The 12,192-nt window shown below is 43.7% G+C and overlaps 1 protein-coding gene across 1 annotated transcript in view; it reads right to left on the minus strand.

Moving 5' to 3' along the window:
• The window catches only part of LOC149281359 (calcium uniporter protein, mitochondrial-like), a 67,635-nt gene continuing 55,443 nt past the window's right edge, over positions 1–12,192 (minus strand). Inside the window, exons 7-8 of the mRNA XM_089499385.1 lie at positions 748–864; positions 1–78 (exon numbers count right to left, since the gene is read on the minus strand). Coding sequence (XP_089355511.1) covers positions 1–78; positions 748–864 — 195 coding nt within the window. The remainder of the gene's footprint in view (positions 79–747; positions 865–12,192) is intronic.

The following is a 12,192-nucleotide window of genomic DNA, read 5'->3' on the forward strand; positions in this document are numbered from 1 at the left end:
TCAATCTTTCTCATCTATTTGTTGGACTGGGAGGTGCACCTGGAGGGGATCACGCAGTCTCTTAAGATCCAACTCAGCCTAGGAAAAAAACAAAAGAAAAATTATACTCCAAACATAAGACTAAAACTTATATTTATTTAGGTGTACACTATTTCAAAATACATATTTCTGGTATTTTTTATATGATTAGTGATACAAGAGATGTACAATGCTCAGATTAAAACAGAAAAATCTAAAGCATATACACAATAATATAAAACGTCCTTAAATATCTTAGTTTATTCAATTTGTCTAGTACAGCCATCGTCATGATGGGTTACTTCAAAGCCCTCAGAATGGATATTAGAGTTTTTAATGGTTTGTCTGCAGATGTCAAGTGAAACAAGCACCCATGTCAACATTTTGACATACTCATTTCTTTCCAATACATTTAACTACATCCTACCCTGACTCTACCCTAGAGAGAACATAAGCCTGCCTAGCAAGGGCATGTGTCAGTAGGGTTCAATCCTAAACTCTGCCACCAAAAGGTATAGGCATTGGGAGCTTTTGAACACATGTTTCTTGTGGAAGTGTAGAGATCTAGAGGTGCTAGAAGGCTTTAAGAGATAAGTGCAGCAAACAGTAGATCTGCATGTGGTGGGGGGAGTTAACACATTCCTGCCTGATCGAACAGACATTACATTAACAATATCGTCTTGGTACTGAACACCATAAAACAATCTCCATGGTCTCATAATTAGGTACCTGAGCAATAGCATTCTTGAGTCGATTATATTCTTCTATGTCAAAACGTATCTTTTTGGCTCCTTTATGGAAAAAATTTAAGTACTGTCTATCTCTGGCATCTGGATATACATATTCCTGTAGAGGAAAAAAAAGAAAAAGCATATAAATACACAAATTCTATATACCAACACCAATGACATCATAGCTCCTCAGCACAGTTACTCACGATCGGAGCCATAGCTAGCTCCTTTTTGCCTGAGGCAAGAATGGAATATCCCGGCGCTCTATAGTGATTAGGGAGAACGCAGCCGAGGTCTCCCTAATGTTGGGCTGGGTAGAGGGGGATTGTGATCTCCCCAACCAGCCCTGCTCATCGGGCGTGCACTGCTCCGCTCGCCCCTCCCCTATAAAAATTATACTTTTATTTTTTTATTTTTAGGGGCTTTGCGGTGAATCACATTGCTGGCAGCAATGTGACTCACCACAGAGTCCCTAGAATGCTGGGCCCCTGGGCAACTGCCCAACGTACCCAATGCGTTTGAATGGCAACGTAAATGTTGGTCTGGTTAGGGAGATCCGTGATCTCCCCAACCAGTCCTGGAGGCTGCAGCTGCTGATCGGGCGGCACACGCTGAACCAATGGGAACAACTATCCAAAATACGTTCATTAACTTTTCCTGATTTGGAAACCACCCTATACGCCCAGGATTATTTAGCTATAGGGCAAATGTTGCAAGGCATGGATCACGTTTTTCAAACTCAATTTTGTTTTCAGATTTGGCACGGTAAGCCAATAACTGCAATTGTGCTCACAGATAGCAATTACGCCCATACAAATGATATGTTTATAAACAGTAGTTACAAGATGTGCAACTAGGGTAATTTTGACACTTTTCAGGCAGGCATATTACCACTAACAGCTTCCAAAGTTGGTGGTACCATTATATTTTAGTGGGCCTTTTGCATATATTACAATGTTGCTTTAAATGTCATATTAGGTTTTGTATGCAATATGTGCAACTGCACAACAAAATGTGTGGGCATCACCTGCAGTGATGCCATTTTTACTCATATATTTCAATGTTGCATGGAATTTCTTGCACAGCATATGTGCAACAGTGAAAGAAAACACCACAGCCATAAGAAGTGATAAAGTCAGACTAAAAAATTTCTACTAGAATTGGCGAGGGGGAAGAGTATATAAGCCAAAGAAAAAATACAATTATGTTTTGTAACTGCCAACTGTATGATACTCCTTAACCCCTTCGTGACAAAGGCTGATTTTACTTTTTGTACCCTTCGTGACAATGGCCGTTTTAACATTTCTGCGCTGCTCGTGTTTAGCTGTAATTTTCTTCTTTCCCGTTTACTGAACCCACACACATTAGATATTGTTTTTTTCAGGACAAGAAGGGCTTTCTTTAGATGACATTGTTTTGATTGTATCATATTATTTACTACTAAAAAAAGTATAAAATATGGTGAAAAATTTAGAAAAAAATGACTGTTTCTAACTTTTAGTTGAAAAATCTTTTACTCATTTATAAAAGGTAATGAAAAAACCTGCTAAATGGATTCTACTATTTGTCCTGAGTTTAGAAATACCCAATGTTTTTATGTTTTTTTGCTTTTTTCTACCCATTATGGGGAAATAAGTACAGGTAGCCTTTTGCTATTTCAAAGCCATTTTTTCCAAATCTGGTAATTCTTTCCCCCATGTGCCATTTCGGGTATCTTTAAACCCGGCCAATGCAATTTACCCCATCAAATCATATATTTTTGAAAACTAGACAGCCCAGGGTATTTCAAATGCTAATATTTTAACTATTTCCATGCACCATATCTACCACCAGTCTTTGTCAAACTTTGTGGTAGTCATTTTTTTGCATTTGGTTTTCCACACACATTTTACTTCAGGTATGAATTAAAAAGTTCTTGTATATGTCACTATCACAAAACACCCCAATATGTGTTCAGCAACATCTCCTGAGTACAGCGATACCTCACATGAATGATTTTGCCTGGCCGTTTGGGGGCAAAAGGGCCACATTTGGGGCATGCGCATTTTTCAATGTTGAACTTTGGCATTTGGGGATCCACTGCCCATGCCCTATTTGGTACATCTTTGAGCCGGGCCATTTCAGTGTGCCCAACAAAACCATATATTTTTCAAAACTAGACACCACAGGGTATTTTAAATGCTGGTATTTTAACTCTTTGCATGTGTTATGGAACCACTATATATATATATCAGCAAGAAACACTTATTGCTTTAATGAATATAAGATGGCCTCGACCAATAAAGGGTTACACCTCACGCAAATACGTGGGAGACGCAAGTAGCAGTGTATTCAATTATCTATGTTTTACTAACCGCAAGCGCCATCCTGACTATATCTAGTTACAGGAAAGTATCTAACTGTTTTCTGCCTTTCTGCCTATTTCCGCATAGTTTCAGGATTAACCAATTAATAAACTTTACGTAACCTGACGTCCCTATTTCCGGACACTATATAATCTATAATATAAACAAAATAAAGCAGAGTGATTTTGGACCTGACCCAGAGTGTGTCGTGTGTCTTATTTCTCTCTCCGTGCACGTACATTTATATTCACATAATTTGGAGCAGTTCAACAATTGAAGAAAGGCTTTATTGGAAAGCATCCAAAACAGTTGGCGCCCAACGTGGGGCTCGAGGAAGCCGTACCTGTCGGAGGTCCCTCCCGGGGAGAGTTCACGCCGTGAGCTGACGATTAGACCCTGGGACTGCAGCCCAGTTACAAGGTAAGATCGTTTCTTATCTACCTTGTGTGTCTCTCGTTACTCACGTGTGTATTCGGAGGAGGGAACTCAGGTGGTTGACGCACCCTCGAGAGGCAATAAAAGAACCCCATGTAAATCTACTGTATAATCACTTGTTGAACTGTGGTGCCTCCCTTTTGCTGGCGAGCACACTGTTTCGGAAAGGTTTCGGAAAGTGTTTCAAGTCTACACCGGATCAACCCAGTTGCTCTGATCCCCAGACGGTGCCGTAAGACTAACACTAATTTGGACAGCCCAGTCGCCTGTCCCAAGCACACTGTAGTAGGAAGGAATCGGTAAAGTGTTTCAAGTCTACACCTGATCAACCCAGTTGCTCTGATCCCAGACGGTGCTGTAAGACTAACACTATTTTGGACAGCCCAGTCACCTGTCCCCAGTGCATAATATTACTACAGTGTGTGTGTGTGCCTTGCTCGTATCAGAAGGTTTCGGACGGTTGCGGACAAGGTTACGATATCGTTGCGGAATGGGGAACGATAACAGCGTTCCAAGTGGGTTCTGTACGCCCTCCCAATTAGTTGCCGACAGACGAGGGAAAAGATACATTAAGCAATTATCTAAGTTGGAAAAACGATATAAAGTACCTGGAGGAGGAACCTTATCAATTTGCACCTGGCAAAACCTCCTAAATGAAAAAGCAGGAAAATTAGACAACGACGGATTGAAAGATACTGTTAAAGTCTGGCTAGATTGTAGCAAAGAATTTAAATCGTTAGATGGCGAAGAAATGTATGATGAAAAGCACTCAAGATATCTGTGTAAAATTCCAATGTTTTATACGCCACAGCTCTATAATGGCGCCGAGTCGTCGGACAAGGGGTGGAGCTGCCCAGCCTGTAATGCAATGACGTCAGGAAGCCGTCGCTCTTGTCTGTACTGTGAGGCCCCCCCGCCCCCTGTCTACTCCGGCTACTGTGTCGTGTCTGACACAGACACCAGCGCCATCTTGTGACACACTTCACCAACTGTCTTCAGTGGAAAATCCCCACCAATTGCCTGCCCCGTTTTCTGTTATATCCGGTACAGGCATCGGCGCCATCTTTGTTAACTGACAACGCCCAAAATTCTGGCCTACCTCCAGCTCCGTTATCTTCTATGTCTATTCCCACAGTGTTATTGTACCCAGTAGTTAATCCGGATGGCACATTTGTATTACCTACCCAGACTACAGCACCCAGACATATGGTCCCAATTATGATAATGGCAAGCGGTGAGGAAACAAAGAAGGAAAATATATCTACTGGTGCTGTTATGCTTCCGGCCCAACACCAGGCTGAGGAATGCCTACTACTCCAGGAAGGCAAAACACTAGAAAAACCTCAAGCAGTACTATTTCCACCCACTCCTCCTGTAGTTACACCCCCGGTACCTACACCCAGCACTACTGTCCCGTTAATGATGATGGGCCCGGACGGCAGTGCAGAAGGGGAGGAAATAGATACGGCCGAGGGCGCAATAGCTGCCCCGACCCAATCCGATGCCAACAGCGGTATGGTACTTAAAAAGGGAAAAAAGTTACCTAGACCGAAACCAATAACTAAACCCCAAAGAAGAACTAAGCCCAAACACACACCCGACTCGCCACAGAAAATGCTACTCCACGAGATGGTCTCGCTTCCACGGAGCCGCGTTCCAAGTATGTAGCATTCAATCCGCAACAACTGTATACAATCGTCAAAGATCTCCCTGAACCTGATACTCATCCAATGCCATTTTATCGAAAAGTTTCACAGGCCTGGACTACCTATGGATGTACCTGGTCTGACCTTGTTAGTATTGTCCAAGCCAAAGCAGGAGATTACGCAGATCTTATTCTCAACCAAATTCTACGAGACCCATCTTATCTACCTTGTGATCCCAGATCCACTGAATCAGGTCAACAGTTTATCAAGCAACTGGAAATCTGGGCAAAGGACAGACTGTCCGAACAAACAGTATCTCTACAGGATATAACTCAAGAAAAAGGAGAGTCAGTGGAGAAATATGCCTACAGAATCAAACGACATTTTCGTGATCTAGGATTCTCACTCCAAGAAATGGCACATATTCGTATGTTGGGTCGTGCCTTTGTAGACGGCCTCCGTTCTGATCTCAACAAAGTACTCACTACCTGCCGCCCGGAATGGAGGTCAATGGAACTCGAAGTCCTTATACAGGTTGCTAAAGGATTGGAGGCAGGAAACAGCAAGAAAAAGTCCGCCATCGCGGCGGTAATGACCGGAGCCGACGCCACTAATGAATCCACGGACGGACAGCGACAACCTTGTAAATGCTATGGATGCGGAAAAGTCGGTCATTTTAAAAGAGTATGTCATAGTCGCCACCTGTGGGCCGCTTATCAAGCCCAGAACCAAAACCAGAACCAGAACACTCCTCCTCCACCTCAGCCATAGGAAATAGGCGAGCAAATGGAGGAGGGGGACTCTATTTGTATGGCCGTCTCCGCCCCTCCTTCCGGCCCTTCCCCTAAGATCACTCTTGATGTAGCCGGAAAACCTTGCTCATTTCTTGTTGATACTGGCGCTGCTCGTAGCATGCTTTGTGAGACGGATGCACACCCATCCTGGTTATCTGATATACAACTCCCCTGTAGTGGGTTAGAAGGCGTGGTTCAACACAACCCACTCACACGCCCCTTACCCGTCACAAGCTCTTCAATACATCTGCCTTCATCTACTCTAGCTCAATTTGTGGTCAGTGCCACTTGCCCTTTCAATCTTCTAGGAGCGGATTTTCTCAGCAAAATCCAAGCCAATATTACCTTCACTGACAAAGGAACTGTCACTCTCAACACTGCTCTTGCCCCTGAAGAAACCTGTATGCTTATGGCAGTAGTACATGATCCTGGTGCCGAAACCTGGGATAATCTATTTAATTCTTTGAATACTATGCTAGACCATCTTCCAGCTACCCTATGGGCCTCTGGACCTATGGACATTGGACGTCTCAATGTCCCACCGGTACAAGTTGTGCTTAAGGATCCTAATGTTCTTCCATACAAGGCCCAATATCCTTTATCAGTGGCCCAACTAGATGCAATATCTATTCAAGTAGCTGCACTCCTAGAATCCGGTGCAATAATACCTACTACCTCTCCTTGCAATACTCCGCTGTATCCAGTCAAAAAGAAGCAGATAAAAGGCCAACCTCCAGTGTACAGGATGGTACAAGATTTACGCGCTGTCAACGAAGCCACGGTTCTGGATACCCCTATTGTGCCAAATCCACATACTCTTCTATCCAGTATTCCACCTACGGCATCCTGGTTCACTGTAATTGATCTTGCTAATGCCTTTTTCTCTATTCCATTACACCCTTCGTGTCAATATCTTTTTGCATTCACACATGCTGGTCGGCAATACACCTGGACGGTGATGCCACAAGGAGCTCAAAACAGCCCGTCCAGTTTCAGCAAAGCTATGTCTTCTGTGCTTTCTTCATGGCAAGACGCTCACCCGGAAGTTGAGCTCCTGCAATACGTGGATGACCTACTTCTTTGTGCTCCAGACCCATCCATGTGTCAAGAAACTACCCTGGACCTACTCTATTTTCTAGCTACAGCTGCCTGTAAGGTCTTCAAATCGAAACTACAGTTATGTCTTCAAAAAGTGATTTTTCTGGGACACTGTATTACCAAAGGCCGTAAACATCTTACAATGGCACGGAAAAAGGCCATCCTGGAGTTGGCTCCGCCAGAAACTCCACATCAGCTACAGACCTTTCTGGGTCTCATTTCATACTGTTGTCCCTGGATTCCCGACGCTTCTGTTCTAATGCAACCACTATATGACTGTATACCTCGAGAACTACCAGCAATTTTTTTATTTAACACCAGAGGCACTGGACTCATTCGACGCTCTACAACAAATGATTGCCTCATCTCCAGCTTTAGGAATTCCGAACTATTCTCTTCCGTTCCGTCTCTATGTTATGGAACGGCAAGGCCATGCCACAGGCGTTCTCACTCAGATGCACGGTGGTCGACATCGTCCCCTCGGATTCTACTCCAAACGATTGGACCCAGTTGCTCGCGTGACACCCTCCTGTGTAAGGGCTATTCACGCTGCCAGCTGTCTTCTGGACGTCACTTCAGATATTGTCCTCGGACATCCCTTGACAATTCTAGCTCCACATGACATCTCAGCTATTTTACAACAGACCCAACCCAGACATCTCACTGCTCAGCGTCATCTTCGTCTCCAAGGGAGTCTGTTATTGCCCGACAATGTTACTATTCAACGATGCAGTGTTCTCAATCCGGCTGCCCTCCTTCCACTTCCAAGGGGGGAGTATACTGATATTCCGTCTACGGATTTTATTGATCTAGCCACAGAAGAAGATCTTCAGGAACAGCTATTGTGGCATATACAGTCATCAAATGTCGATTTTCCAGATGTACCACCCGAGGACGATCCACATGATTGTCTGACCATGATGCAAGCGGAAGTCGGTTCGCCTCCGAACATACAGGATACCCCACTCTCAAACCCAGAATGGACCCTATTTGTGGACGGCTCCAGATATGCCGATGACAAGGGTCGCTTCCATACGGGAATGGCGGTTACGACTGACACCACTGTACTCTGTGCAAAAGCTCTACGACCGGATCAGTCAGCTCAGGAAGCTGAACTAGCTGCCCTCACCGAGGCCTGCATTATGGCTAAAGATTCTACCGCAAATATCTATACGGATTCCAGGTACGCCTTCGGAGTTGTACATGATTTTGGAGTCATCTGGAAGGCAAGAGATTATATCACTGCAGCAGGGACTCCAATCAAGAACGGGAAAGCAGTTGAAGCTTTGATGACTGCGGCCCTACTCCCGAAACAAGTTGCAGTGATCAAAGTTAAGGCACACTCACGGGCTGACACTATGGAAGCAAAAGGAAACGCATTAGCAGATAGTGCAGCCAAGCAAGCAGCCCTCAATGAAGACTCAGCGGTCCCTTTAATGACGGTGACCAAGGAAGCACCAATGGAATTAGACTGGGATATTTTAATTCAATTACAACAACAAGCTTCAACCAAGGAACAAAATCAATGGATACAAGAAGGAGCATCCAAGGATGAGCGGGGAGCCTGGGCCAGAGGCCAATATCTTTGTTTACCCCGGACTTTATATCCTTTAGTCGTATCACTAGCTCATGGACCGACGCATGAGTCTAAAACCATTATGAAGGAGATTATCGAGAAAATCTGGATCGCACCAGGAATCACCCCGATGCTAGCACGAACCACCGAATCATGTTTAATCTGTGCTCAGTGCAATACCAGAAGGACAGAACCTACACCATCCAAATGTTTACCGAATGCTCAATACCCTTTCCAACGGATTCAAATTGACCACATTCAAATGCCGATGTGTCAGACATTTCAATATGTACTGGTAGTGGTCGATGTGTTTTCCGGATGGCCAGAGGCCTATCCAGTACGAAACCAAACTGCACCCACTACCGCCAAGAAACTTATTCAAGAACTTATTTGTCGCTTCGGGGTCCCTGAGGTCATAGAAAGCGACCAGGGACCTGCATTCACTGCAAATATCACCCAAGAAGTGTGGAAGATTATAGGTTCACATCTTGCTTTTCACACTCCCTACAGACCCCAGAGTAGCGGGAAAGTGGAAAGACTAAATGGCATTATCAAGTAAAAAATGTTGAAAATTACACAAGAGACTGGTCTAAATTGGGTACAATGCCTACCCATCGTGCTTTTTGCTATCAGACACACGCCAAAGGCATCACATAAACTCACTCCACATGAAATATTTTTTGGAAGTAGTCCCAGGCCAGGACAGTACTTCCCACAGCAGTTGCAAATGAATTATGAACAATTGCAAAATATGTTATTGCTTTGACTACTCAGTGATCTAATATATATGCCCAAGTTTTCTCTTCTATTCCAGATCCCAATACCCTCGAAGGTACCCATTCCCTATTGCCTGGGGAGTGGGTGGTTGTGAAGAAACATGTCCGATCCACTCTGGAACCGCAATTCGAGGGCCCTTATCAAGTGCTACTAACAATTTCTATCTCAGTAAAAGTTGAAGAGAAGCCCACGTGGATACACGCATTGCACTGCAAGAGTCAAAGGATACAATCCTCCAGCAATTGACTCCTAAAATGTATAGCCTTTGCAAAAGAGTGGGCATCCCACTATTATTATTATTATTTATTTTTCAATATATATGAGGAAAACCAACTCAAGCTACCAGTCACCAGGGGGGTCGGGTAGCCATTACAAGAAACGCACGACAAGCAGGTCCTCCCACTTTTTGGTACAATTCCAGTAGCCACATTATAAATTGTGTTTCTAAACGCTACACCAATGTATATACCGGTGTGATGACACAAGAAGGGGATACCACCGACAATTTTGACCCCGGGTATTGTGATGTTCAAATAGGAGAATGTGTTGGGTACATATGCTATGTTGGAGGGCAATGGGGGGACAACTGTAGGTATTGGGGCTCTGTTATAACTAATTCAGGTACCAAATGGGGATATAAGCCCCCTGAAGCCCTAGCCCTCAAAGATCAATATGGTAAATCATTGCTCTCACGAATGACTCTCATATCCACCGGAACTGGTGATAACCAATGATACACCCTTACTATAGAGAATCCCCGGCCAACTGATGCTCGAAAATATATTTTCGGGATTTACAAATATGGTTTTATGAGCGGCAAGGCCCCCTTCTATCTTAAAGATATGTACCATAGTTTAGAATGGAAAGAGCCACAAGGTAAACCATCAAACCAACCAGTTTCGAAACCACCAGGAATCCCATATATGGTCCAGCGTGCCATTCAACGTATGATAGCTATAGCGAATCCCACTTATGAGGATACTGTAGCCATAGAAACTGGATATAATGATATTAATCTATGGCTCGAGTGGATGCAATATTCTGCTATTAAGCACAATAAGTCCAATTGCTATGTGTGTGGTAGAGCCCGTCCACATCTGGGTACAGTACCCCTACAGTTGCCCTATCAGTCACTGTTATGTCTATTGAGTCTTTATACCAATACCAGTAACAATTTCACCAAATGTGAGAAATGGAAAAGAGAATATCCTCTATTAATCGAGGCTCCCAAGCTCAACGGAGGAATTACTATATATTCTGGCACTTACATTTGTATTTCAAACACCAAAGGAACAGGCAAATTTCTTGGTAAATTCTCTAATGGTAATTGTGCTGAATACAGCAATTTGACCGGTCCCCCCACACAGAATCAAGTATATTCTCTGGGAGACATCTATTGGCTATGTGGAGACATGAAACTGCGCACCAGATTAGAAGGTAGTTGGACTGGTGAATGTGCACTGGCCAAAGTTATAATGCCGTTATTTATAATGTCGGAAGAGCCAGAAGCTGTTGAGGCCCAGTCTACCCTGTTCCGTAAGAAACGCAGTGTCTCAAAAGCCCCCGAGGGAAGCTTCGACCCCCATGTGTATATAGATGCAATAGGAGTTCCTAGGGGGGTCCCAGATGAGTATAAAGCCCGAGATCAAGTTGTCGCTGGTTTCGAATCCATTTTTCCCATTGTTACAATAAATAAAAATGTTGACTGGATTAACTATATCTATTATAATCAGCAGAGATTTGTCAACTACACCCGAGATGCGCTCCAAGGATTTTCGGATCAATTGGAGGCCGCAACCCAGATGACTTTTCAGAATCGCATGGCACAGATATGATTCTGGCAGAAAAAGGCGGAGTCTGTCAAATAATCCAGAATGGAAAGAGCCTCAAAGTGATCCTCCACCTAATCCCCTGGCTCCAAATGCTGGCCCATCCATCCGACGTATGGTAACCATTGCCAATCCCTTTAATGCTCATGTACGATGATACTGAGCCAAGCAGTTTTGCGCCTTCTTATGAAACAGCATTTGACTCGATAGTCACCCCCAACGGTAATCCCCGCCCCGTGTAGGGACATATAGATCCGAGGGACATGTCCAAGACCTGAAACCGGGATTTTATCCAATAGGGATAATTTGTCGCCACTGCAGGTGAAGAGGATGCGGGATTATGTCCGGTAGGATCTGTCAGGATTAGGGACAGTTGGCCATTATATATTCAAGGGGGGACTGTTATGGAACCACTATATATATATATCAGCAAGAAACACTTATTGCTTTAATGAATATAAGATGGCCTCGACCAATAAAGGGTTACACCTCACGCAAATACGTGGGAGACGCAAGTAGCAGTGTATTCAATTATCTATGTTTTACTAACCGCAAGCGCCATCCTGACTATATCTAGTTACAGGAAAGTATCTAACTGTTTTCTGCCTTTCTGCCTATTTCCGCATAGTTTCAGGATTAACCAATTAATAAACTTTACGTAACCTGACGTCCCTATTTCCGGACACTATATAATCTATAATATAAACAAAATAAAGCAGAGTGATTTTGGACCTGACCCAGAGTGTGTCGTGTGTCTTATTTCTCTCTCCGTGCACGTACATTTATATTCACATAATTTGGAGCAGTTCAACAATTGAAGAAAGGCTTTATTGGAAAGCATCCACATTTTACCACCAGCATGTTTTCAAAGTTTGCAGTAGTATTTTTGTGTGTGTATTTTTCCCACACACACCTACTTTATGTATGAATTTACAGCTCCTGG

The sequence above is a fragment of the Sceloporus occidentalis genome, unplaced genomic scaffold, assembly GCF_023333645.1.
Source record: "Sceloporus occidentalis isolate IW3139 unplaced genomic scaffold, rSceOcc1.0.p SCAF_134, whole genome shotgun sequence".
NCBI classification, from domain to species: Eukaryota; Metazoa; Chordata; class Lepidosauria; order Squamata; family Phrynosomatidae; genus Sceloporus; species Sceloporus occidentalis.